The 22,268-nt window shown below is 46.6% G+C and overlaps 1 protein-coding gene across 4 annotated transcripts in view; it reads left to right on the plus strand.

Annotated features, from left to right (window-relative positions):
* ALPK1 (alpha kinase 1) overlaps positions 1-21,472 on the plus strand; it is a 46,369-nt gene extending 24,897 nt beyond the window's left edge. For all 4 annotated transcript variants that reach the window (XM_063335840.1, XM_063335838.1, XM_063335837.1 and 1 more), the window contains exons 4-14: positions 7,311-7,509; positions 9,028-9,087; positions 9,313-9,399; positions 10,139-10,215; positions 11,803-11,898; positions 12,270-12,374; positions 12,802-14,815; positions 15,544-15,697; positions 16,730-16,892; positions 17,885-18,071; positions 18,684-21,472. In XM_063335840.1, the coding sequence (XP_063191910.1) occupies positions 7,311-7,509; positions 9,028-9,087; positions 9,313-9,399; positions 10,139-10,215; positions 11,803-11,898; positions 12,270-12,374; positions 12,802-14,815; positions 15,544-15,697; positions 16,730-16,892; positions 17,885-18,071; positions 18,684-18,880 (3,339 nt within the window). In that variant the 3' untranslated portion in view covers positions 18,881-21,472. The remainder of the gene's footprint in view (positions 1-7,310; positions 7,510-9,027; positions 9,088-9,312; positions 9,400-10,138; positions 10,216-11,802; positions 11,899-12,269; positions 12,375-12,801; positions 14,816-15,543; positions 15,698-16,729; positions 16,893-17,884; positions 18,072-18,683) is intronic.
* The last annotated feature ends 796 nt before the right edge of the window (positions 21,473-22,268 follow it).

Below are 22,268 nucleotides of genomic sequence, written 5' to 3' on the forward strand. Positions count from 1 at the left end.
TATTGCTGAAACATCTGTTGATAACTGCAGCTGCCCTTGTTAAACAAAGCATATCATGGGGTCATAGACTATAGGGACCTAAAATCCTACCGCATGCTAGTTTTAGACTATTCACCGACACCCCCTGAAGTCCATTGGTTGCTGTTGTCTTCAGTGTTTCATCCTGCGGTCGAAAATACTTTGTAAACGTTGTGCTGCCTTTCCCCATGTGCTTTGAAGTATTATTTCATCTTCATCGGTAATTTATATTCCAGTGCCATTGTACCATGGGAAAAAGGGAAAACCTTTTTTGTTTTCCATTTAATTGTAGATAGACTGACATTTTGACCTGTATTATTAGTATTAGTCAGGAAAAGGGATTTTTTTTTTTCTCCTTCATCCATTCCTTCCCCCCCCCCTTTTTTTTTTTTTTTTAAACAAAATTTCAAGGCAGAGCAAAGGCTGCTTCAGTTCTTTGAATAAAAAGCTGGGGGGGGGAAATGAGGCTGAAGAGAAGTGATTACAGTGTGATGAGGAAAGATAAAAGTCTGAGCAACTTTTTTTTTTTTTTTTTTTTGGCATGAGGGACAGAAGGATAATTTAATTCCTTGGAAGAAAAAAAAAAGAAGTCTTTGTCGATTTATTGTTCAGAAAAACCTTTAAAATTTTTCATCTCTGTTTATTTTAATTTGCCATGCTTAGAATAAGCTCATAAACCGTAATTCATTACATTTAAAAAGTGCTTTGAGATCCGTGAATGAAAGGCACGTCATTATCATAACACGCTGGTGGTGTTACGAGGAGGCAGAGCTGGCTACCGGGGCTCACCATGAGGATGTTTTACTCTGCGAGTAGGCTGAAAAGCTCCATGAGAGCAGCGCGGCGAGTAAGCGGATTAAGCTTTGGCTTCAAGGGTTTGCCTCAATGTTGCACTTTGAAAAGTGGGATACCCATTGCTGGCGGCTGCGTGCGAGTTTGACGCATCAAGAAGGCAAAGCCACCTGCACCTGCAGCTTTCTTAAGTGCTCTTCTTCGCCTTTGCTCCGGGATGCTCATTACTTCTGGCCGCTGGCTGAAGCAGTAGGAAGGCATGGCAAAACCAGCTTGGGGGAGCAGGGGGGAGCAGCAAGCCAGGCTTTCCTTGGCATTCTCTCGCCGCCGCCTCAGTTCAATGGGAGCCGTGCCACTGCGGAGCAGGGCTCAGGGCAGATTTTGGCAATGTGTGCAAACTTTTCTTTTTTTTTTCCCCTCCCCTCTTTCCACAAGATCAACCTCCCTAGGGATTTTAAGGCAACAGATTTACTGCAATCCTTGAGCCAAACCAGCGCTTCTGGTTTTACGAAATCTTTGCATCTTACAGAAGGTGGGGTTTTTTTAGTTTGTTTTCATCATTATTATTATTTTACCTTTTCCCTGCCGGGATTCACCAACCAATACAATACCCCAATTCAACAAGCTCTGTGTACTGTTTTCCATGTTCTTCTAGCAGGTTTTAAGAGAGCTTCTCCATCGGCTGGCAAACCGAGCCCATCCTGCAGCCCCCATCTCAACCGGAATGCCCCTTCGGTGGGAATCTGCACTAAGGCTTGAAGGGTGATAACCAACATCTGTATCTCGAGTGAAAACTGGGAAGCACTGGCATGTTTTGTTTTTAACAAATCAAAGCAAAATCAGAATCGTAACAGCATCCTTGCTGACAAGTATAAATCAGGAGGGATTACTTTTTCTCTCTACATACCACACGCGCTGTGGGGTTCGGACGGGGGCTGCAGATCCAAAAAGGAGGCTGCCAGGGGTTACCCTTCCTGCACATCTTGGCTTTCCCAAGGGATGGAAATCGCCTTACGCTCCGGTGACCAGCCGTTAGAGGGCAACATGCCCATGTACAGTAGGCATTGATCCCGCAAACCCTATTGTGGGTTTCGTCGGAGGACAGCTCTATGCGCACAAGTAGTTCTCTGGTGTGATGATTCGCGCCACGTTAATATTTTAATTTTATTTTTTTTTCATTATCAGAGCCTGTTTGCAAGCCCGTTGTAATGACCTGGGGCTTCGCTTCGTTTTTATTGTACGTATCAATAGTTCCTGCATCCAGGCTCAGGCATTCAGCCGCGGACCAGGATCTGCTGGGATAGGTACAGTGCGAATACAAAAGGAAAAGCCCCCAAGAGCAGGGCTCCTGCGGGTCCCTGTCTATGTGTGCAGGCTGACCCTGTGGTCCCTGCCGCGGGTGGGGAAGTGCGAATCCTGGCCCTGCTGGCGCAGAATTTCATGGGAGTTAATGGGAATATTGAAAAGAGTAGAAAATAAGGCCCCGTAGCCCTTGCCTGGGTCTTGGTTAATTATGTCCTGATGGATTGCCATTAGGGAAACCGTTCTGAGGGAATGAGGGACGTGCCCTAACTACCCTTAGGTGCGTGTGTGGCACTTAAGAGCTGGGAGCCTTTGAAAAAGAACTAACGAGGGGGCTGAGGATTTAGTTTTCTCCTCCTTCTAACTGTTGGTGTGGTAACAGGAGAATTAAAGCCCTAAATCGTAGCCCTGGGATCTTGGTTGTTCGGGCTGACCTTTTGCTACCTGCCTCATTAAGAGTTCTTCTTGGGTGATCCCAGTGAAACGGAGAGTGGCTGTGGGCTGAATTCAGCCCGAGAGGGAATCTGTGGCACCCTGTTTGGAGGACACAGATTTAGGAAAGAGACTCTTGGATTTTTAGCGCATCGTAATGGTCTTCGTGCCGCCCCCTCGCGGGAGTTCTGTCGCTGGCATTTAGCTGGTTTTAAGGATTAAAACATCCCCTTCAACATAGTATTTTAATATACCGCAGGGAACGGACACAATAGTTTATAAATAGTCTAGAGCTTGAGCACAGCAGGACAAATCAGGGCCGCAGAATGACTGTTGCACCGATCCTAGGTAATAATTAAGAACGGGTACTCCTGTAGATAACTGCGGACCCCCAGACTCCCACTGCCTTGTCGGACACACAAGGCCCCCAGGAACTCTGCAATGGTCCTCAAGTTAGGGGTGGAAGCCGAGAGCAGCACGTGGAACATCCCAGTAGCAGAAAAAATATATCAGTGGCAAGTCAAACCGCAAAAATGGAGTGTTCTTGAGAAAAGCGGGAGTTGCTCTCACTGTAGGGCTTTCTCAGCTGGGGAAGCAAGATGTGGTCGGTTGTAAACTGGCCCGTTCTGTGGTGGTTTGAGCTGCTCGTAATGGACCTAATGCTGCTCCCGTTGAATAAACACCCAACTCTCTGTTGCCTTCAGGAAGAATGGCTTGAGCTAATTAACAGCTCCAGAAACTCCAAGCCATCAAATGGGGTTCTCCGCTGCTCTGAGCAGAGAGGAAACGGTCCAGGAGCTTCTTATTCCTCAGTCTGCAGCTATTTACTGGGTGACTTGGCTGTCCCGTGTTTCAAGCGGATCCAGCTGCACCTCGTGGATGTGCTTTCTCCTGCCCATCACAGAGGTGGCAGGAGGCTTAATTCCTCGTTATTTGCGGAGCGGGCTCTGATTGCCAGCTGAAAGGCAGAGATTGATAGAGAAGTCCCGTGTGGTGACAGCAGCTTTGGTCTCTTGGAAAGACAGGCTTTGCTAACGGCGCGTGGGGTAAGAGGGTGAAAGGCTTCAGCCAAATCCGTGGGTGTTTTGACTCTGTGTTTAATCTGACAGGGGACGAACCTAGAGGGAAAGAAAACCGGGCAATTTGTTAGGGTTCAGTGAAGTGCTAACTAGGAGCAGCTCTTGGGAGAGAACGAAAGCACCTGGAAGTGAATGCCACCGAAACCCCTGCCTTGTGCACAGAATTACGAACCCGTTATTGACTGCTCTTGTTTTTCCGGTGGTGTTTTGTGTTGTGTTTTTTTTTTTTTTTCTTTAAAAAGATTTTAAACCTCAGCTGCAGTTGCAAATGATGCTGAAGACTGAAACAGTCTGAGACAAATGGATACAAGTGAAAAGGCAGAAATGCAGAGCGTCGGCAAAACTGCGGGGACGTTCTGAAAATGAACTGATTCCTGCTCCTGCTTTCTAACCTTGCCGCCCCTCCTGAGCCTTGAGGCTGGGGGGGGTGATTGCCTCCAGGATCTGCGCTTTATAAAGAGGGCAGAGAGAGTGGATTAAATCAATATTTCATTTATTTGGGCTTGTAATTCCTCTTACATCAGCTGCCACATAAAGATTTTCCCCTATTTTCTTCCCCTCCTCCTCGTCCTCATTTACTATGCACCAATAATTTCCCTTTGACGCTTTCCTGCCGGTCCCAGTGCCAGATGGCCCCAGTTCTGAGCTTCTCCCCTCTCTTGGGAGCGGCCCCCATTGTCAATGCAAAGGAGGGCGTCGTGGCTTTGAACCCAAAGCTGGGACCCAAACTTCAGCCCCGGCGTGAGGAGGAGCCAACCCTCTAATGCAGGAAACCATGCAAACAGCACACCCTCCCACTCATCCCCATTAAGTGTGTGTTTGGGGGGGGGGGAACCCCCCCTTCACCAAAGGCTGTTTTGCATTTTCCCCAATGGTCCGTGTATAGAAATCTGGTGCAAATTTAATTCTCTCACCACCTGATTCCACTTCCCAGCCGTGAGGTTCCCTTTGTGTCATAAACTCAATTAGACGTATGCATTTCACATCACGGACGCAGATGCGAAAACAAAGTGCGCGCGTACCTCGCTCTTTTTCTCTCTCTCTTTCTCTGTAGATGCGTCTAGATCGGCTTTAGAGCGATAAAGAAAGTGAGTAAATCTGTTTAGGGCAGTAGCCCGCTATGCGGAACGAAGTGTCCGGCTGCGGCGAGGAGTTTCTGATTGCCTTGGGGTAGGCTGTGACATCTTGGGAGTCCGTAGGGTTTCCCCAGGTCAGGCCTGGGTGACGGGGGAGCCTTGCCCCCTTCCCCCCCCCCCCCGTCAGCTTTTGCATTTTGGAGTGGCGTGGGGAAGGTTTTTGCGCAGGGTTTGGGTGCGGGCCCAGCAAGCCAGTGCGTGAGCCCTAGGTGCTGAGGAATTTTCCAGCCACACGAGTTGGCAGGGCATGAAAGGAGCGGGTATTAATTTCTTGGTGTACTGCTCGGAACGGGGAGGGGGGGACACACGTAATTGCAGAGATTGACATCGAACCGTGTTTTCCGTGTGCCACACAGCATGCAGCCCTGCCTTCTAAAAAAAAAAAAAAAAAAAAATAGCCGAGTTTCTCTCCCTGGCTTGACTTTTCTACGTTTTGTGTCCATTTGGGTTTGGAGAGGGACACAAGAGGTTTCGGCATTGAGCGGGGAGTTAAATTATGCAGCTGCAAGACTGCCAAGCCCTTCAGAATAGGATGCTTCGTTTAGATTTTCCACAATGCTATTGAAGTGCTTATTTTCCTCCTGAAGAGACACAAACAGATGCAAACTTCTGTAAACACTTTAGAAATGAATTCAGTGAGTTTGGCCTCTCAGCAGTGCTCAATAGCTGACAGAAAAATGTCTAATTAGTGCAAGTGGAAATAATAGGGCCACTTGGATTCCTTCCATCCTCCTCCAAGTCTACTTTTCCGAGGAACTCAAAGGCCCTTTTGTTTGGTGGGTCACCCTCTCTCAGGCTTTTGTGCTCCGATCTATTAAAGGAAGAAGGGGAGGAAAAAAAAAAAAAAAAATAGATTAGGCGATGCTCTGTGCTTAAATATATGGCCTGTTGATGAGCATTTCAAATGGCTGGTTTGCAGTGTCAGTTTACAGGTGCTTGGAGAGGGGGATTCCTCCATTGTTGGCCAGCACAAGCGGAGTTGTGCGTGCTGGGCTCCAGGAATCCTTTTCAAGTGCCATCCTCTTAGAAAAATCCAACTCGGGGTCAGGGGAAAAAAAAAGAAAAAAAAAAAGGGAAATTTGTAGGAATCCGCCTGGCCGAACTGCAAACGAGCTAGGAAATACTTGCAACAGATTGGTGCTTCGGGCCGTACGTCGCGGGCTCTTCTCCGACTGGTTTGACGGGGGTTTTCCCCTGCACGCCTCAGGCGGTGGTCGTGCCGCTCAAAATCAAGAGCGAGGTCTTGCTGTCGGGTTGTGGGGCTCTGAGCTAAAAGCAAAGAGGATGGAGATTGAGGGTGGGGAGGAGTCCGAGGAGCCTGAGCGGAGTCTAAAGCGGCTCGTGGACGTTGCTGCCTCTCTGGCCCTGCCTGTGCGTTTACACAAGGAGGCCGATGCTAAGACGAAAATGGGAGATAGCTGCCAAACTTGATGTTTTAGTGAGGATTTGGACAAAGTTTTCTCGGCAGTCTCTCGTGCTCTTGGTGATGCTGTGGGGCCTGATCCTCCCTCCCCCGTGTTGCTTTTACTCTGTCTGTGAGTAGTGCGTCCCACTGATGTGAATGAGATGAGAAACGCGTCCTTTTTATGAGGCAGCTTTCTATGGTTTAGGGCATTTTTTTTGTTTTTTCTTTCCTGCTGTGGTTGACCACGCCGCAAAGCAGTACTCGACCATCGCCAGCTCCCAGGTATTCGAGCCAGGCTGGGCAGCAGGAAGCCGGGCTCTCTGTAGGCAGCCCAACGGATTACTAGAACTAATAACAATTAGTTTAAAAAGGGGACACGAGTCTGTAAAGACTGGAAATGCTCACTCCAGCCATTGTCCCGGATGGAGCTCAAACCATCCCCTCCTTTGTATACCACAAACAAACAAACAGGCCAGGAATCTGATGTTTTTCCCCTGCGGGTCATCTTTAATAGCTACTAAATCTGTATGAACTCTCTTGGATTCCCACAGTGGTTGAACCATCACACCGACACGGGGAATCAGCCGGAGCTCCTGGGATAGCGTGCTGTTAAGAGGCCAGGAGGCCAGGAAGGACAGCCATGAGGAGGCACACAGCCTCACCGCGGTTGCAGAAATCCACCAAATTATGCGGTTGCGAATACTAAAGAACAATTAGAAAGACCCCCCCCAAAAAATCAGGAGTGATACCTGCAGGTTAAACAAAATAAACAGCTGGAACCTCCCTATCTTAAAAATGAAAATATGATCAGGAACAGGCATAGGTTATGATAAATCCTTTCTGATCACCGTCACAAAGACTTTCTCCATCGTGTAAATGGCTAGTAAAGATTATAAGGTGAGTAGAAATTTTGAGACAGCCTTTGAATTGCTAGGGAATACTTGCTTCTCGTCATGTTCAGCGTTTCACTTGCTGCAGAGCTGTGTAGCCACCTTGCAGCAAATAACTAGGAGTATCCCATCTGTTCTAAAATGGTACGTCGGCAGCACCGTTGGGCAGAGGGTTACTAAAGGTGAGTATTTTCTGTAGACGTTTCACTGAGCCTTTGCGCGGTGAGTCTCTCCACGGCGCTGGTGTTCTTTTCAGGTTTATTTGAAAGCCTCCATCATGGTCAAGGACTGCGTAACGGCGGCTGCTATTGTCTTCCTGATCGACCGGTTCCTCTATTGGATTGATGCCTCCAGCAAACTTCTTCAGATCGCCAAGGGCTTGCACAAGCTCCAGCCCACCACGCCGATCGGTCCTCAGGTGCTCATCCGGCAGGCTCGCCTCTCCGTCAACACAGGTACCCGTCGCTTTTCTCAGCTCAAGCCCAATTAGGAACTACTTGACTTTGAAGAAGATACTTTGTCCCTTGCTGGGGATGACATGCTTACGGCCCCCGTGCCACGTTTTCAAACGGCGCAGCCCACTCCCAGCCCTCTTGAGCCCTCCCAGCTCCTCTCACTAGCACAAAGGGGCTGGTATAAAGGGTTTCAGAGCCAAAGCAGGAGAGAAAATTGTGAAAGGGTGTGGAAAATACTAATTGGAGCTTTTGTTCCTTAACAAATCTTCCCTGCTGGTTTCAAACAGGGATATCTGAATTGCTATACTTCTGACCAAGGGCCTTTAAAAAGTAAATTAGAATCCCGGCATTTTCTCTGCACTGTCCCAGCTGCCTTTTTTTTTTTTTTTTTTTTTTTTTTTTTTTACTTCGGTGGGACCACTTGACTATGCAAACAATGCAGCTTACAACCCCTCGAGGATAAATTGATTTAAAAAAAAAATAACATTCCATCATTCTTATAACAAAGGCAACACCTGAACTATTTTTAATGTTATCTTCCCACTGTCCCTGGGGATACTTCCCACTCCCACCGGGGAGAAGAAAACAAAGCCAGGCAAACCTCCTCTGAAAAACCCAACTGAGGAGTATTTTATTTGCAGAAAAGAGAACTATAAGTTCCCTGCGTAGCCATTTTTATTCGTGGCTGTGGGCTTCTCATGCCATGGTGCCTGGGTGCTGGCGCACTCCAGTCGATGGGAGTGATAGTCCAGCCGACACTCCGCTTCACTGGCCGGAGCAGCCTTCGTGAATTCAGCCAGACAATTGAGACAAAAAGCAAGGTTTGACACACATAAAGCTGATCGAATTAGACCTTAAGGCGTCTCCTGCAGCCCATCAACCTGCCACGGGTGACTCCGGCCGCGCGACAAAACCTCTGAGCCGTATGACAGGGGGCTGAAAGGCAGAATCCCCACTTTGTGTTGCGTGCCGCACCCTTTCTCTGTATTTTTGGGGTATATTTTCTGTGCTTAAGATGGTTTTTAAAAGCTAGGTAGAGTGCGACAGGGAGGTGGCATAGCCTGTGGCTAAACCAGATATAATAGGTAATTTCATCTTACTTTGCAACCGCCTATTATAGAATTTAGCACACGTACGCTTAAGACTGTCGACGGCAACAAATCTACGTGCAGGTGATATCGGGGTGTATCGAGTTTCCATATCATACAGCTTCTCGAGGAGATTTTCTGAAGCAAGTGCCTGGCTAGAAACAGTTGCCTCACGGGCGTTTTTTGCAATATTTGTTGTGTGAGGGAGATAGCCCCTCTCAAAGAGATTCCTGAGCGTGAGGTGGCATCTGCAGCGCGGGCTTAATGGGAAAGCTTAGTCTAAGTGTGGAGACGACGACAGTGCTGGGAAGAAGAGTACGATCTGCAGGGGCTGTCACTGATGAATGTTTTTGTTCATTTCATGCCACGTGATGCATTTTTATATTCATTTTCTATCCTTTTTTTTTTTTACTTATTTATTTTTAATCAGGTAAACTTTTAAAAGCTGAATATATCCTAAGCAACCTCATTAACAACAACGGAGCAACAGGTACATACATATTTCTTTTCCAATTTCATAATTGCTATTTTGGTGGGATTTTTGATACTAATTCTGATAGCCACGCAAGCTTCAAATCGAGCCAGTCTGACCTCCGTAATGACTCCTTACATCACGTTTCTCTTTTCTTCACCGTTCTTTGCTAAAATGTGGAAACTGCAACTTCGTTTTGAACTTCCCATAGTTCTCTGCTGAGTTTTTCCACTCTCTCTGCAGGTACCTGGCGATACGCTAAGGAAAGCGACAGGATTCTCGTTCAGTCAGTCTGCTTACAAATCAGAGGACAGATTCTGCAAAAGCTTGGTGGGGCTTTTTTCTATAAACATCTGCTCAAGGTTTTCCCCTGCCGTTTGTTTTTTTGTTGGTTTTTTTTTTGTTTTTTTTTTTTTTTATTTGCAGTCAAGCTTTAAAATGGTACAGTTGGCATATGTCAGAGGTTTAGCTAGTGGAGAAGCCTGATGCCTGTAACGCAGCCACAGGAGATGAGTTGTGCATCCATCTCTTTGCAGCAAGGACCTAGAGCCATGTACCAAGCAAAACGCATTTTAGAAATTCACACTGTTGTTATTAATCCTACCAGAAGCTGAGGGGCGTGCTGAAACGTTGCTCCTTTTATCCTGTGCTACTCCATGTTTGCTAGCACTTCTCCCAGATTCACCGTTCCCAAAGGCACACGGTAGTTTATCAGAGGAACATCACAGCAATTTCCTCTCTCAAGACAAGAAACCCCCTCGTTTTCGGCATGATGGGCTTCTGGATTCGGGGTTTGGCACTCGAGGCCAACAGCCTTCATTTTATGCTTTTGCTGGGACCTTTCGTTTTCCGTGGCTGTTGAGCTCAAGTCTTTTATGAACATAAAATGTGTGTTTATGCACAGCCAAAAGCTAAAGGAAACTAATAAATGTTTGGTGTCACCAAAGCGAAAAAAGACGTAGTTTTATACTGTTTTGAAGGTTCCTGACTCAAGGAGGCGTAAAATAAACTATTGAAAGCCCTCTGTAGCAGTAATCCGCGTAGTGACTATTTTTCTGATTTATTTCAGGGATGTGGTATGAGGCAGCAGAGTTGATCTGGGCTTCGGTCGTGGGATATTTCAAACTTCCTCAACCAGATAAAAAGGTGGTGTTTCCTTTTCGCTCTGGCTATCTTTGCCACTCTAACAATCGTTGCAGATGAGCTTCTGTTTGCTTCAGAAAAGTCTTCTAGCAATAATGTTTCGGTTACGCACCTCAGCCGAGGTTAACATGCAGGATAAATGTTCTCGCCGAAGTCTGTATTGCACGTTGTTTCCGCATGCATGCCCAGACTTACGGGCACCTTTTTTTCCTGCAGGGCAATGAAAGTAATAGTTTCCATTAAGCAGAATCAGCTGAAGTGAACCATCGCTGAGGGTGCCTGTGACAAGGGCAGAATGCAGCCACAGATTTTATTAATTTATCTGTTTATTAGCAGTAAGGCTAATTTTTTGTTCCTAGTAACTGAGCGTGTCTATTTGCCGGAGTGCTCACAAGCTGCACTACGCTATCTGTTGTGGGCGATGGATGTTCCTTGGCACTGCCGCATCTGAACACCTTGCAACAGCTACCGTGTCTCTCTCTAACACCTTTGGGAGGCTTGGCTGCGCTAATCTCGAAGCAATGTCGCAGCATGTGTCCGTAGCTAAACAGGAATGTGAACCTAAGTCTTGCAAGTCCTAGGGTGATGCTTTAAGAAGTTTCGTAACTGCACCCCAGCATAGGATATCCCACAAAAGCAGACCCCGTCACCTCTCCTCTGCCTTACCTTAGAGCTTGACCTCAATTTCAGAACACCTCTCTGGGAGCAAAGGTGTGTAGTGAATTTGGCGGCAAGCACACAGATATTTCCCGGCGATCTTAACTATTTAGCTGCGCGCAGACCCTTAGCTAGCACGTATAAATCAAACCTTCCAGAGAGAGAGACAATTAGCAAGTTCATAGATCTGCGTGTTACGTGTTCCTGTCTTATTTTTAATTGGTTCTATAGAACCGATTCCAAATTACTAAAGAAAACAATTGGAAAACGAAGATTAAATTATCAACACCAAGATCCTCTTGGCTTTTGTCCACCTCTGTTCATTTGGTTTTTAAACAGTGCAGTAAGTTAGGGGAGTGCATTAAAAATAGGATGCTTGTTTTCTTAGGCTGTGCCTGGTGAGCATTTATTACTTCTATCCTCTCTCTAGGCATCTTCACCTTGAATTTTTTAGAAAGGCTGGGATCAGCTGGCTGGTTCTTAAACATAATTTTTGGCTTTCTGTCATCCTTTCTGAAAAACAACAGTAAAACAGATTGAGTTTTTTCTTTGTTCAGATATGATTAGCCAAGGGCTTCATGCAGCTTTTGGTGATATCACGAGAATTCACTTTCATTGTCACAAACAGCGCCTTGGGAAAATACAATGCTAAGGAAAATGCAATGCTATTTAAGTTGAAACCTAGAGCTAGCGGTTATCGGGATAGCTGCCACTCATGGAAACTCAGACGTATCCACCAGGCCACACTTTTCCGCAAGTGGGAATTAACAAAATCCTACCAAGGTGGCGTCTCTGAATTTCTTAGCAGTGCTTCCCTTTGTTTGTTTCTTTTTTTTTCCTGGTGTGCTCTACATGGAACCAACGTTATTGTGAGCAGTAAAATTCAAAAGACAAGGGGAAAAACACTATCATAATTTTCCATTTCTCTTTCAGGGAATTGCTACTTCCTTGGGTATTATGGCAGACATATTTGCTTCCATGAATGACAAGGATTACGTCCGGTTTAAAACCAGTGCTGAGATTGATCTGGTAAGACTTGGTTTGGTATTTGTGTGTGTAGATTCTTCAGGTGGACTGTATGTCCTTGTCCCAAATTCACCCACACTTTGTTCTTCCTCCTGTTCCTCTCCTGTGCTGAGAGGGCTGAAGAAACTTCCGTTGCTGCTGTTGTAAGAGTTCATTAGCGCCGAGATGGAAGAATGCCTTGCTTCAGGAAAAAGAAAATATTAAGAGTATTTACAGACCCAAAGGTCTCAGAGAGCTCAGGGAACCTACAACACACAAGAAACAAATGCCAAGCTGCCTCGCTTCAATTGAACACGGTTGCTTACCAGGTAGACCCATCTCTTTGAAAAGACAGCCTTTAAGGTGAGGTTTTCCCTCTTTTTTTATTTCCCTAGAGCCTTCTCCGAGAGTTCGGTCATCGCTTATTATCAGCTGCTGAGGCCTGCAAACTCGCGGCAGCCTACAGCCAGTACACCCCACTGTTTGTCCTCACAGCCGTGGTAGGTATTAGCCTTCATTCTGAAAGTGCTGTTTGTATAAGAGAAGAGTCCGGGCTATTAGATTTGGCTGTAATCCGGCTTCCAAACATTACGTCATGCAGGGTATTGTGTCCGTGTTGTGGGTATGACGCTATACGTTGCTCTGCACTCCAATCAGAAGCTAAACAGATGGGCAGAAAGCAGTATCTGTCCACAGACTGAGGATGCGCTTTCAGGCCCATTTGGGAATGCTGCTGCTTCTGTAATTACAGCTGTATTTCAAAGGAAAAAGAGCACGATTCCCTCCAGGAAACACAGCAGCAGGCAGTTAGAGCCGACGTTTGCTTCAAATTGTACAAGGGAAAGAAACATATTTTTCTGCCCTTTGTTTATCTCTGCCAGAAGTCCAGGTTTTTAATTCCTTCGTTTCTCATTCTTCCCTTCCCAGAACATCCGTGGGGTGTGTTTGCTATCCTACAGTCACTCCAAGGACTGTCCCCCAGAAAAGAGAAAGTTCTACCTGTCCGAAGCCAAAGAATCCTTTGAGATCGGCCTCCTCACCAAGGACGATAACAGTCCCATCACCAGCAAGCAGGAGCTCCATAGTTTTATTAAAGCGGCTTTCTGCCTCGCAACCGTGCATCGATGGCTCTACGGGGAGAGCGAGAACCTCCGTGAGGTGCGTCAGCTGTGTAAAGAAGCCATGGGAAAACTGCATTCCTACAGCACTTCATCGACAGAAGAGGAAGAGAAAGGAATGCTTGCCAAGGAGATCATGTCTCTGATCGCATCCGTGAAGAAGCGCCTGCGGGTGGAAAGCTTCCCTAATTCTGATGCTAGGTCTTACGTTCCAGACGGTTGCAAAGGCACAGTGGAAAAGCCTATCCTGCAGCAGGAAGTCAGCTTTGAGAAGATCCTTGCCATGCATTCTCAGCATCATCTGTCAGTGTGTGAAGTGTTTGAAAATACTTGCAGGCTTCATAAAACCGCACCAGGAGAAACCCAAGTGGGAGTTTGTATCACAACCTTAAGAACAGAAACCAAAACCGTAGACACTGTGTGTACTACTGAGGACACAGCGTACCAGAGGAAAGGCGCTGCGAAAATGCCAAATTCACCAGCAGCAGGAAGTAGCTCAGAGAGACTCAGTGGCCAAAGAAATAAATACATCGGTTCTGATGTGATGAAAATTTCCTTCGATGAAGAGACTGAGCCGTTCGAAATCGAAAAAAATGATGAGAACAGTGCTTTCAGCAGATGGCAAAAGAGGAGTCAAAGCACGACTTCTGACAGCTCTTGGTGCAAGCTTTCAAAATCAAGTTACTCTTCCAGCTGGGAGGAACTAAACTCTAACAGCAGCAAAGAGTCTCCCAGGGAAGGGCAGCAGCAGGAAAAGGGCTCAGCGGAGGAGCAGTGTTGCACAACAGAATCTGATGAAAACGGTCAGGCTGCATACTTGAGCTCACTACCTCCCAGAGCCTGGCGTCCGTCCCCTCGAGAGCCTCCGCAGAGCCGTCGGGGATCTCCTCAACCTTCCTTAGAGGTAGCTGGGAGGCTGGTAGAGAAGGCGGCTCTTTGTGGAGAAGAGCTACGGGAGGGAAGACACGGTGGAAAGAGCTCGTCAGAAAAGAAAGCGCAGGAGGTGAACAACGCGGTTCCTTCCCTCTCCACCCCTTACTCTGTTCCTACCAGGCTGGAGGAAGAGGAGGAGGAGGAGGAGTCCTCCTCCCGGGCAGAGCTGGGCTGCAGGACCAAGGACAGCGGCAGGGAGGGTGGTGGGACCCGCAGCCGGTTGGGGTGGGTCGACCCAGAAGGAGAGACCGCAGAGAGCACCGAGGATCCCTCCTTCGAGGCACGACCCCCCCCAAACAGGGATGCTTCCGTACTACCAACGAGCATCGAGCCGAAAATGGCCGGCGACTCCTCTGTGCGTGACTGGCTGAGGAAATCTGCCGTGGTGGGAAACGGATCTCTCAAAGTGCCTGAAGTTGACGGCCAAGCAGAAACAGTAGATGACACTGAATTTGATTTCATCAGCATTGGAGACCTAGTAAACAATTCTCCTACGGCATCTGTTCCGGAGCATCAGTCCAGTGCACCAACAGCTTTGTCCTCGGGGGGAAAGGTATCCATAACTGAGCACTTTAATTGTGCCACTACTGAAGAAGATGAAGAAAAGTCTCAGGATGTGGTGAGCAGCATGAGACAATCCAGTTCATCTCTGAGTTCCTGGTACAAAGCGGGACAGATGCCCAGGAGTTCCCCTGAAAGTCCATTTCTGAGCACAAGGGGAAGTGGTTTCATCTTCACGCCTGGGAGAACGAAGGAAGAAGTCCTTGACGCTCGATTTCTGAAGGATGATGATTACATGCAGCTTCTGGCAGGGGTGGAGCATAATTGGCTTGTCCAGAGACTGGTGCCTGCTGGAATTTTTAAGTCTAAACAGCTTCGTAAAGCATACTGTAAGTTTCCATACAGCAGTGGGCATTTTCACACAGCAAGAGGTTCTCCTGCAGAGAACAGTCTTTTCAGACTCAGGCTTTTTAACACAATGTTTGAGTCATCGTTTATTAGGACTTAATTTTTTGTTGTTTTATGAGGTTTTGTATAAGAATTTTAGCAATGGAAGAACACTCCCTTGAACCATTTTCTCCCGTTCCTTCTTACCCATTTGCACATCAGTCATAGATGATGGGCTCCAACTCCATGCCCACTCAGTCCCACCTGCTTCAATCCCTTCATGCAAGAGGTAACATACGCTACTGGAACTCCCTGTGCCAGTTCATCAAGCCCTTTCCACCCCGTTACTTGAGTCTCTGGTTTTGTCTGCAACCTAAGACAATGATTATTAAGTGAATAATAAATAACGGCCATACCTTCATATGCAGACGCTTGATGAATATATGAAGAAATACAGAAGCTAGGAGCAGTGGCACTATAGGCTGCCTCATTTAGCTCGTTAAGTAAAACCTGCTTAGGGCTTATCCCATCTTGCGTGTCTCAAGCCCGTTGAGCATTTTTTTGTCCTTAATGTAAAATATCCAACTCTGAACCTACGTACCTCTTCTTATATATGTCATAGCCCCGTACATTGCTTCTCTCCTGGGTGCTGGTTATTTCATCCCTCGGCACAGGCTTAGAGCAGTCCTGTGGAATTGTCCATTCTACTCGTGGTGTTTTCTTTTTGTAGCTGCTCTTCTTCTAAAATACTCGAAGAAATCAGGCCTCTGGACAGGCCAAGAAACGGCTGTATTCATTGGAGACTACCTGAACGTGGCAAAGGAAGGCAAACAGAGAAGTGCATTTTGGATACACTTTCTGCACCAAGAAGAAAGTCTGGGCAGGTATTGACCGAACCAGTTTCTGAAACTAAGTATTTATGAGTGTTGCTTCTGTGTAAATATGAATTAAAACTGTCTGGTAGGATTAGTCTTACACCTGTGATTCAGCTAGTCCAGTGCCTTGTTAGACAGTAGCTTTTATCAAGTGTTTTCAGAAGACAGTACAAGTTTTTACTCGGACAGCTACAGAAATCATTGCAACAGTGGGAGAAGATTGTTCCTTTAGTCTGTTTCAACTATCTCGTTAGATTTTGACTGATTTCCTGTAGCAAGTATGTTTTATGGCTTTCCCGAATCTCTTGGGCATTTTGGCAGTCTTTCACTCCACGTAACTCTCTACTTTTTAATCTCTGGGAAGAAAAAGCTACTTCACTGTTGACTTCGGACAGCCATGGTAGTGTTCATTTGCTCATGACAATTCTTAGGCCTGACTTCACCTTTGTCTGTGCTGGGATAATCTCCTGGGAGCTTAAATGTTCCTTCCTTTTTATTTGACCTCTGCTTTTGCATGCATTAGAGAATTAGCAATATACGTATGTATCTCACAATACCTATAGGCAGAAAGGTGTTTCACTTACTTTAATTTCAGCAGCAGGTTTATGCAATGGATGCATCTGCTCTGAAAGCTTCATAAACTCCTCTGCACCAGCAGACCTCTGCTAACTGCTAATTGCAGATTTTGGATTGTTATTAGAAGTGGCTTATGAATTATTATGGGTTAAGAACAGTATTTTAAGTGTGTCCGAGTTGGGTCTCCCTTCTGAGTCAAGAAGAGTTGACTTTAAATATTCCGGTGTTATGAAACCCCCGTCCCAGGATTTGATCGATCGGTACAGCATTTTATGCCTGTAAGAGCTATAAAATAAAACACCCGCAACCTCAATCCCTGCCGTTTTAAATGCATCGCCAATGGCTGGCTTTGCTTCTGCACAGCCAAGCTCTGCTTTGTCGTGATGGTTCTGTATCACAGGTAGGGCTTCCCAAGTGCAGTCTGCTGCAAATCGGGCTACACCAAACACTTCTCTCTTTGTGTAGGTACGTTGGGAAAGAATATAAAGAAGAAAAAGGACTTCTTCATCATTTCAGTGACGTGGAACGGCAAATGACTGCCCAGTACTACGTGACAGAATTCAACAAAAGGCTGTATGAGCAAAAGCTCCCTACGCAGATCTTTTATATCCCATCTGCAGTACTCCTGGTAAGAACTGTCTTCTAAGCAATGCAAAAGAATAGATGGGAAGAGTGTCTTCAGTCAATTTTGATCTTAAAATACCAGCAGTTAAGCCACCTCTGGATGACTCTTACCCGATGGCTGCATTTGCTCATTTCAGCACAGAAGACGCCTACCTGCAGGGCTACAAGTTCATGGGTGGACTGGCAGAAAAGATGCCACGTCCTATTAGAAGTTAGAAACTCACTTGTAAATGAAACCCGGGAGTTACCCAGCCTTTTATATCGTCTGGGTGTCCTGGCACAGAGGTCAAAGCTGACGTCCGGCCCCTGGCGGGAAAGCGAAATATCTTTTCTTTATTCTTAGGGTTAACTTCCCATTTGACTTGTGTTTCAAATACGGGGAGCCACCCTCCACAGTAGAGCGTTGAACTCACTGTTTCATGATGAGTAGGTGTATGATGGCATACTATGCATGTTCCTTTTTCTGTAAGCCATTCTGGCGCTAGATCTAGCTCTATGGCACCAGATCTGGCTCTGTGCCGCTCACTAATAAGGCCTAACGAGAGCCTGGCATCCGTACCCGTAAGTCTCTGAACACAGAAATGACTGGAAAAAAAAAACAACCCAAACCCTCCCACTGGTTATTTACACACTGAAGAAGGACCAGGTGCTGGTTTAGCCACATCTTTTCAGCTTTTTCGCTTCTTCTTTAGACATAGTCTCCTGGAAGAAGTTGTTTCCTAGATCTTTCTAGAATTCATTGCTCATGGAGTTTGCCCTGTCAGGCTGACTTTGTGTTGGATCTTGTAACACTCTTCGTTCTAGTTAAATGTGAGCTCCTCATCTAAACAGCTGGTGTTTTGCATCAGCAGCGGGTTATCGTGAAGACTCGTTCCATCCATCTTATGACGGAAGGTTCTTGGAGGAAAAAACAAGACTTCAGTAGTTAGAGGAGCTGTAGCATCCTTGTTTTCACATCTCTGCTTGCATGACTGTCATTAACACTTTTTTTTTCAGATACTGGAAGACAGAACTATAAAAGGATGCGTGAGCGTGGAGCCCTACATCCTCGGGGAGTTTGTGAAGCTGTCCAATAACACGAAGGTAGTGAAGAATGAGTACAAAGCCACAGAGTACGGTCTGGCCTACGGCCATTTCTGCTACGAGTTCTCCAACGGAACAGACGTTGTCGTTGACCTGCAAGGTTTGTATTACAGCGAGCTTCATTTCTTGCGTGTCCTCTCACGTTGCCGAATATGCTATGTAAAGGATGTTGTGTCTCTAAATGATGTAAAGCGAGGGAGGTGTCTGCAGGTATGTTTTTGCCTTGAGCAGTTGCTCATGTTCTCCGCTGCATTCGCAGCAAGAGCACCCACGCGTGCCACAGCTTCATGCCATGGAGCGATCTGCATCCAGTTAGACTAAAGCCGGTGTACGAGGCTGGTCGGATGTGGAACCATCTGAAGGAGAACCATTAAAAGAGGCAGCGGGTTTTGTCACGCTTCTTCCTTCCTAAAATTGGCAAGCCTAAAAAAAAGGTGTCCTATTCAGCTGATGGAGAATTGAGCTCTTTGGTCAAGAGCCAAGGGTAGAACCTTTCAGACTCAGTCTTTACCACACAGGTATCTTTGAGGTATTCATTTCATTAAATTTTCATTATGTACCTCTTAGGGTTCCGCTTTTGCTGGCATAGGTGCAAACTGGGAACCGCTGAGGTGACAATAAGAGAGGATGGGCTGTGCCGCGCCGACAGTCCTGAGTACGCTGATGCAAAGGCTGTGATGTTCAATACCGGGATATATCCTTTCTTCCACAGGTTGGGTGACGGGTAACGGGAAAGGCCTCATCTACCTCACGGACCCCCAGATTCATTCCCTTAATAGCAAAGATGTTTCACGCTCCAACTTTGGGAAGAAAGGAATTTATTACTTCTTTAATAATCAGCACGTGGAGTGCAATGACATCTGTCGCTGCCTTCGTTTAACAAGACCGTCGGTAGAGCTGCCGATGTAGACTCGCACAAGGCAGTCACACAACGAACGACCAAAGGATCGACATGATCTTATGATCCTACACACCTTTAGGAACATATTGTCTTTGTGAGAACGCGTGAGTCGGGTCAGTCATTACTTGCATGAGTTTGGCACGTTCCGGTCTTTGCATTCAGGCTGGTAATACCACGTTGCCGTCTTGTGTACCCTCCGAACCTCATGTTATTATAGCCATCTGTAAGAATTAACAGAAGAGCTTAAAAAGAGTAAGAAAACAGCCTCCCAAATTCAGCATGAGGTGTACTACGAGACGGTATAAACTTCTAATCCATTCAGACCCAGTGAGGGCAATAGGCACCGTCTGCTCTGTGCAAACGGAGTATGAGGTGGAGTGAGACAGAAGCGGAGAGTTGTATTTCAGCCATGTGTAAAATGTTCAAAAACTTGTATAAATGCTTCGGGGAACAAATGGTAATGTTTTGATTCACTTCAAAAATAACGAAGTTGCTTTCAGGAGCATGTGTGTGTATGTGCGTGTGTGGCCACACAACATCTAAATGGGTGGACACGCGGTTTTAACTGTAACAGCCAAGAAAACTGTGCTGCTCTGCAAGGAAAAAATAATGTTCTTGAACCGCGAGATGCTTTACGTGAGTAATTTAGGACTACTACATTTAACAAACTCTCAGAAGACTTTTCCAAGAGAAGAACAGTTCTCCCTTAAGGACAGCCCGTCTCTTCTGCCTGTGATGAAGCTGTGAGCACCGCGGACTTGGTGTCCAATTCTATAGCTAATTCCCACAAAGAATCTCACTGGGCACGAGGGTGGCTGCTTCTACGAGGAGCCCAGCGTCTACCGAGCGGAGTAAGCGGCCTCAGCGCCGGTTTTGGTTCCAACAAGCACCCCTTCCCCTCGAGCCTCACAGAGCTGCGAGGTGGAAGGCGATTTACTGTCACGCGTGCAAACAGGTGCAACTTTGTCCTTCAACGCCGGCATTTTAGCAGTGGTTTTGTGATTGGTTGTGGTTGTTATCGAGCATGCTTAGCCCCTGATTTTTAACACCGGGACTAAACAGCCCCTGGCATGTAGGCTGGCCACATGCTGCAGTAAGGCCTGCCTGGGTTAGAGGCAGCTGCAGCCTTTTGCTTTTTATGAAACAATCTTTTGTGGGTTTGGGGTTTTTTGTTGTTGTTGTTGTTCTGTTGTTGTGGTTTTGTTGTTTTTTTTTTTTTAACTAAAGCTTGCCATTCATTCATGTGACCTCCTTCGCCGCCTACAGCAGTTCACACACTGATAGCCACACACCTACCTCCAAGAGACCCAGCGCGTAGAGTCACTCTGTCACAGTAAATTTCAGAAGCGCATAGAGAAAAGCGCTGCCCTCCCAACTTTGTGAATTCTAGCCCAACAGCTGAAAGCTTACTGTTTTTTTCCCGCACAGGCTAGTTAGCTGAAAGGAGTCAAACCCGCTGGCGTGGTCGGATAACGTATACATACGCAGTAGGGAGAACAGCCGTAAAAAAAGAGGGGACGGGAGCACCTCACGCAAAACGCTGCGCCCCTTCAATGCTGAATTAAGCCAACCGGCGCGTCTGCTTGAAATTAGAACCCCCCCAACCTATTGACAATATTACCCAAATTCGGACTCTGATGAAAGAAGCGTTTTCAAATCAAAGATGCCGACTAATTTTGTCCTAAAAAAAATTCCGCTGTCCATTTCCCATCAACTGCGGATGGGCTTTTTATGAATTATCTGGCCAGGAGGAGTGGGCTTCAACCTTCATTTCCGACGGGTGATGAACCTGCATGTGGTTACAGGAGGCTGTCGGGGATGCGTTGCAGATTTTGATTAAAAGCAGAGGGCATATCTTTGCATCTACAGCTTGCAGCTGGTTTTCTATTCCCCAGGAGAAGGAAAGCCATCTTATATCCTTCCAGCACATCTTTCCTGGTGTTAGTAGCCTCACCGACAGGCAGAAAAGCTGCTTCTGGGGAAATTCAAGCAACAGTTATGTATGTATTCCCCTTAACAGTGCCACATGACGCGCAGGACTGGAGCTAACATTTGACACTGCCTCTCCAGCCAAAAGAAACTATGACGAGACCTAGATTTTTCTCTTCCAAGACCGTGCCAGCACCTCCAAAATATGAGTGTCCACACTCTCATCGTCAGCAGCAAAAAGCTGCCTTCGTTTCAAATTCTCTTTTCCTCCGAAGCCCTGACCGCCCCCGAGCTCAAAGGCCGGGATCGGTTCTTTTGGGGAGTTTTTCCTGGTGAGCAAGGGAGCACAGCATCAAACCTCCACAAAAAGATGGGTCCCCAGCGGAGAATTAGCTTTAACAAAACCGTCCCGCTTTTGTTTCTGCAGCCAGCGGAGATTTTTAGGCTTTTGTCCCCGCTTTTTAGCAATGCTATTGTTTTCTATGTGATGTTTGTGCCGAGTTGTTTGGAAGGATGCCCTATCACTGCGCTGACCGATTAGAACTAGGTGTAAAGAGGGAGAAGCAAGAGAGGAAGAAAAAGAAAAAAAAAAGAAAAAAAAATTAAATCTCTTTATTATGGTGCATAAACCTTCAGTGTTGGGGAGCTGGGCAGCTGCGCAGGAAGAAAAATGCATTCAAAAATATAATGCTAGTGTGAATAATCCTTTCTCGAATGCTGCTTGCAGACTGCTTCAGCTTTGTCAGGTGAACTTGAACTGGGCCATCAGCTTTGCTGCCGTTCCCATTGCACACTGTCTGTCACCCCGGGGCATTCACCATCTTGACTGTTGTTAAAAGCCAGCAAACAATCCATCATTGAGCCGGGGAGTCACTCGCTCATAGAAAAGTAAAATCGGCATGTGACGGTACACTCGGCCCCAGTGTTTCGCAGATTAAAGTGATACATGAAAACTCACGTGTTACTGGGAAGATTAAGCCCGTTATCTTGTTCTGCAGCCAATAAAGGACGGCCTTGTCTGCGGCAGTGGGGAAATGCTGGCTTTAACCAAGTGACAAACGCGGCGCATACATAGCTCCTTGCTCCGGCAAACGAGAGCGCCCAGCTCTAAAAGGGGAAACAAAGCTAGTTAGCGAGATCTCGGGAATTAATAGGCAGCGGAGATGCTGTGTTAAAGCCTCTCGGCGGAGGCTTTCCCTTCTCTATAGAGACAATTAAAAGCAAAACAAAACCTCCCGGACAATCTCTGCAGAACAAAGTGTCCTAATGCGCTGCCGGCAGCCGGCCCCGCGGTGTCTGCTGTAAGAGCACATGCAGCTTCGAGACCCCTGAAAAGCGATGCCTCTTCCAGCTTCTGCCTCTTGTTCGCAGAAAGAAAGAAAAGATGTATCGGGGTACGCTCCTGAATAAACCGATCCGTGGAAAACGTTAATCTTTCGATTTCTTCCGCGTATTTGCATTTAGCAG

The sequence above is a fragment of the Chroicocephalus ridibundus genome, chromosome 5 (assembly GCF_963924245.1).
Source record: "Chroicocephalus ridibundus chromosome 5, bChrRid1.1, whole genome shotgun sequence".
In the NCBI taxonomy this organism is placed as follows: domain Eukaryota; kingdom Metazoa; phylum Chordata; class Aves; order Charadriiformes; family Laridae; genus Chroicocephalus; species Chroicocephalus ridibundus.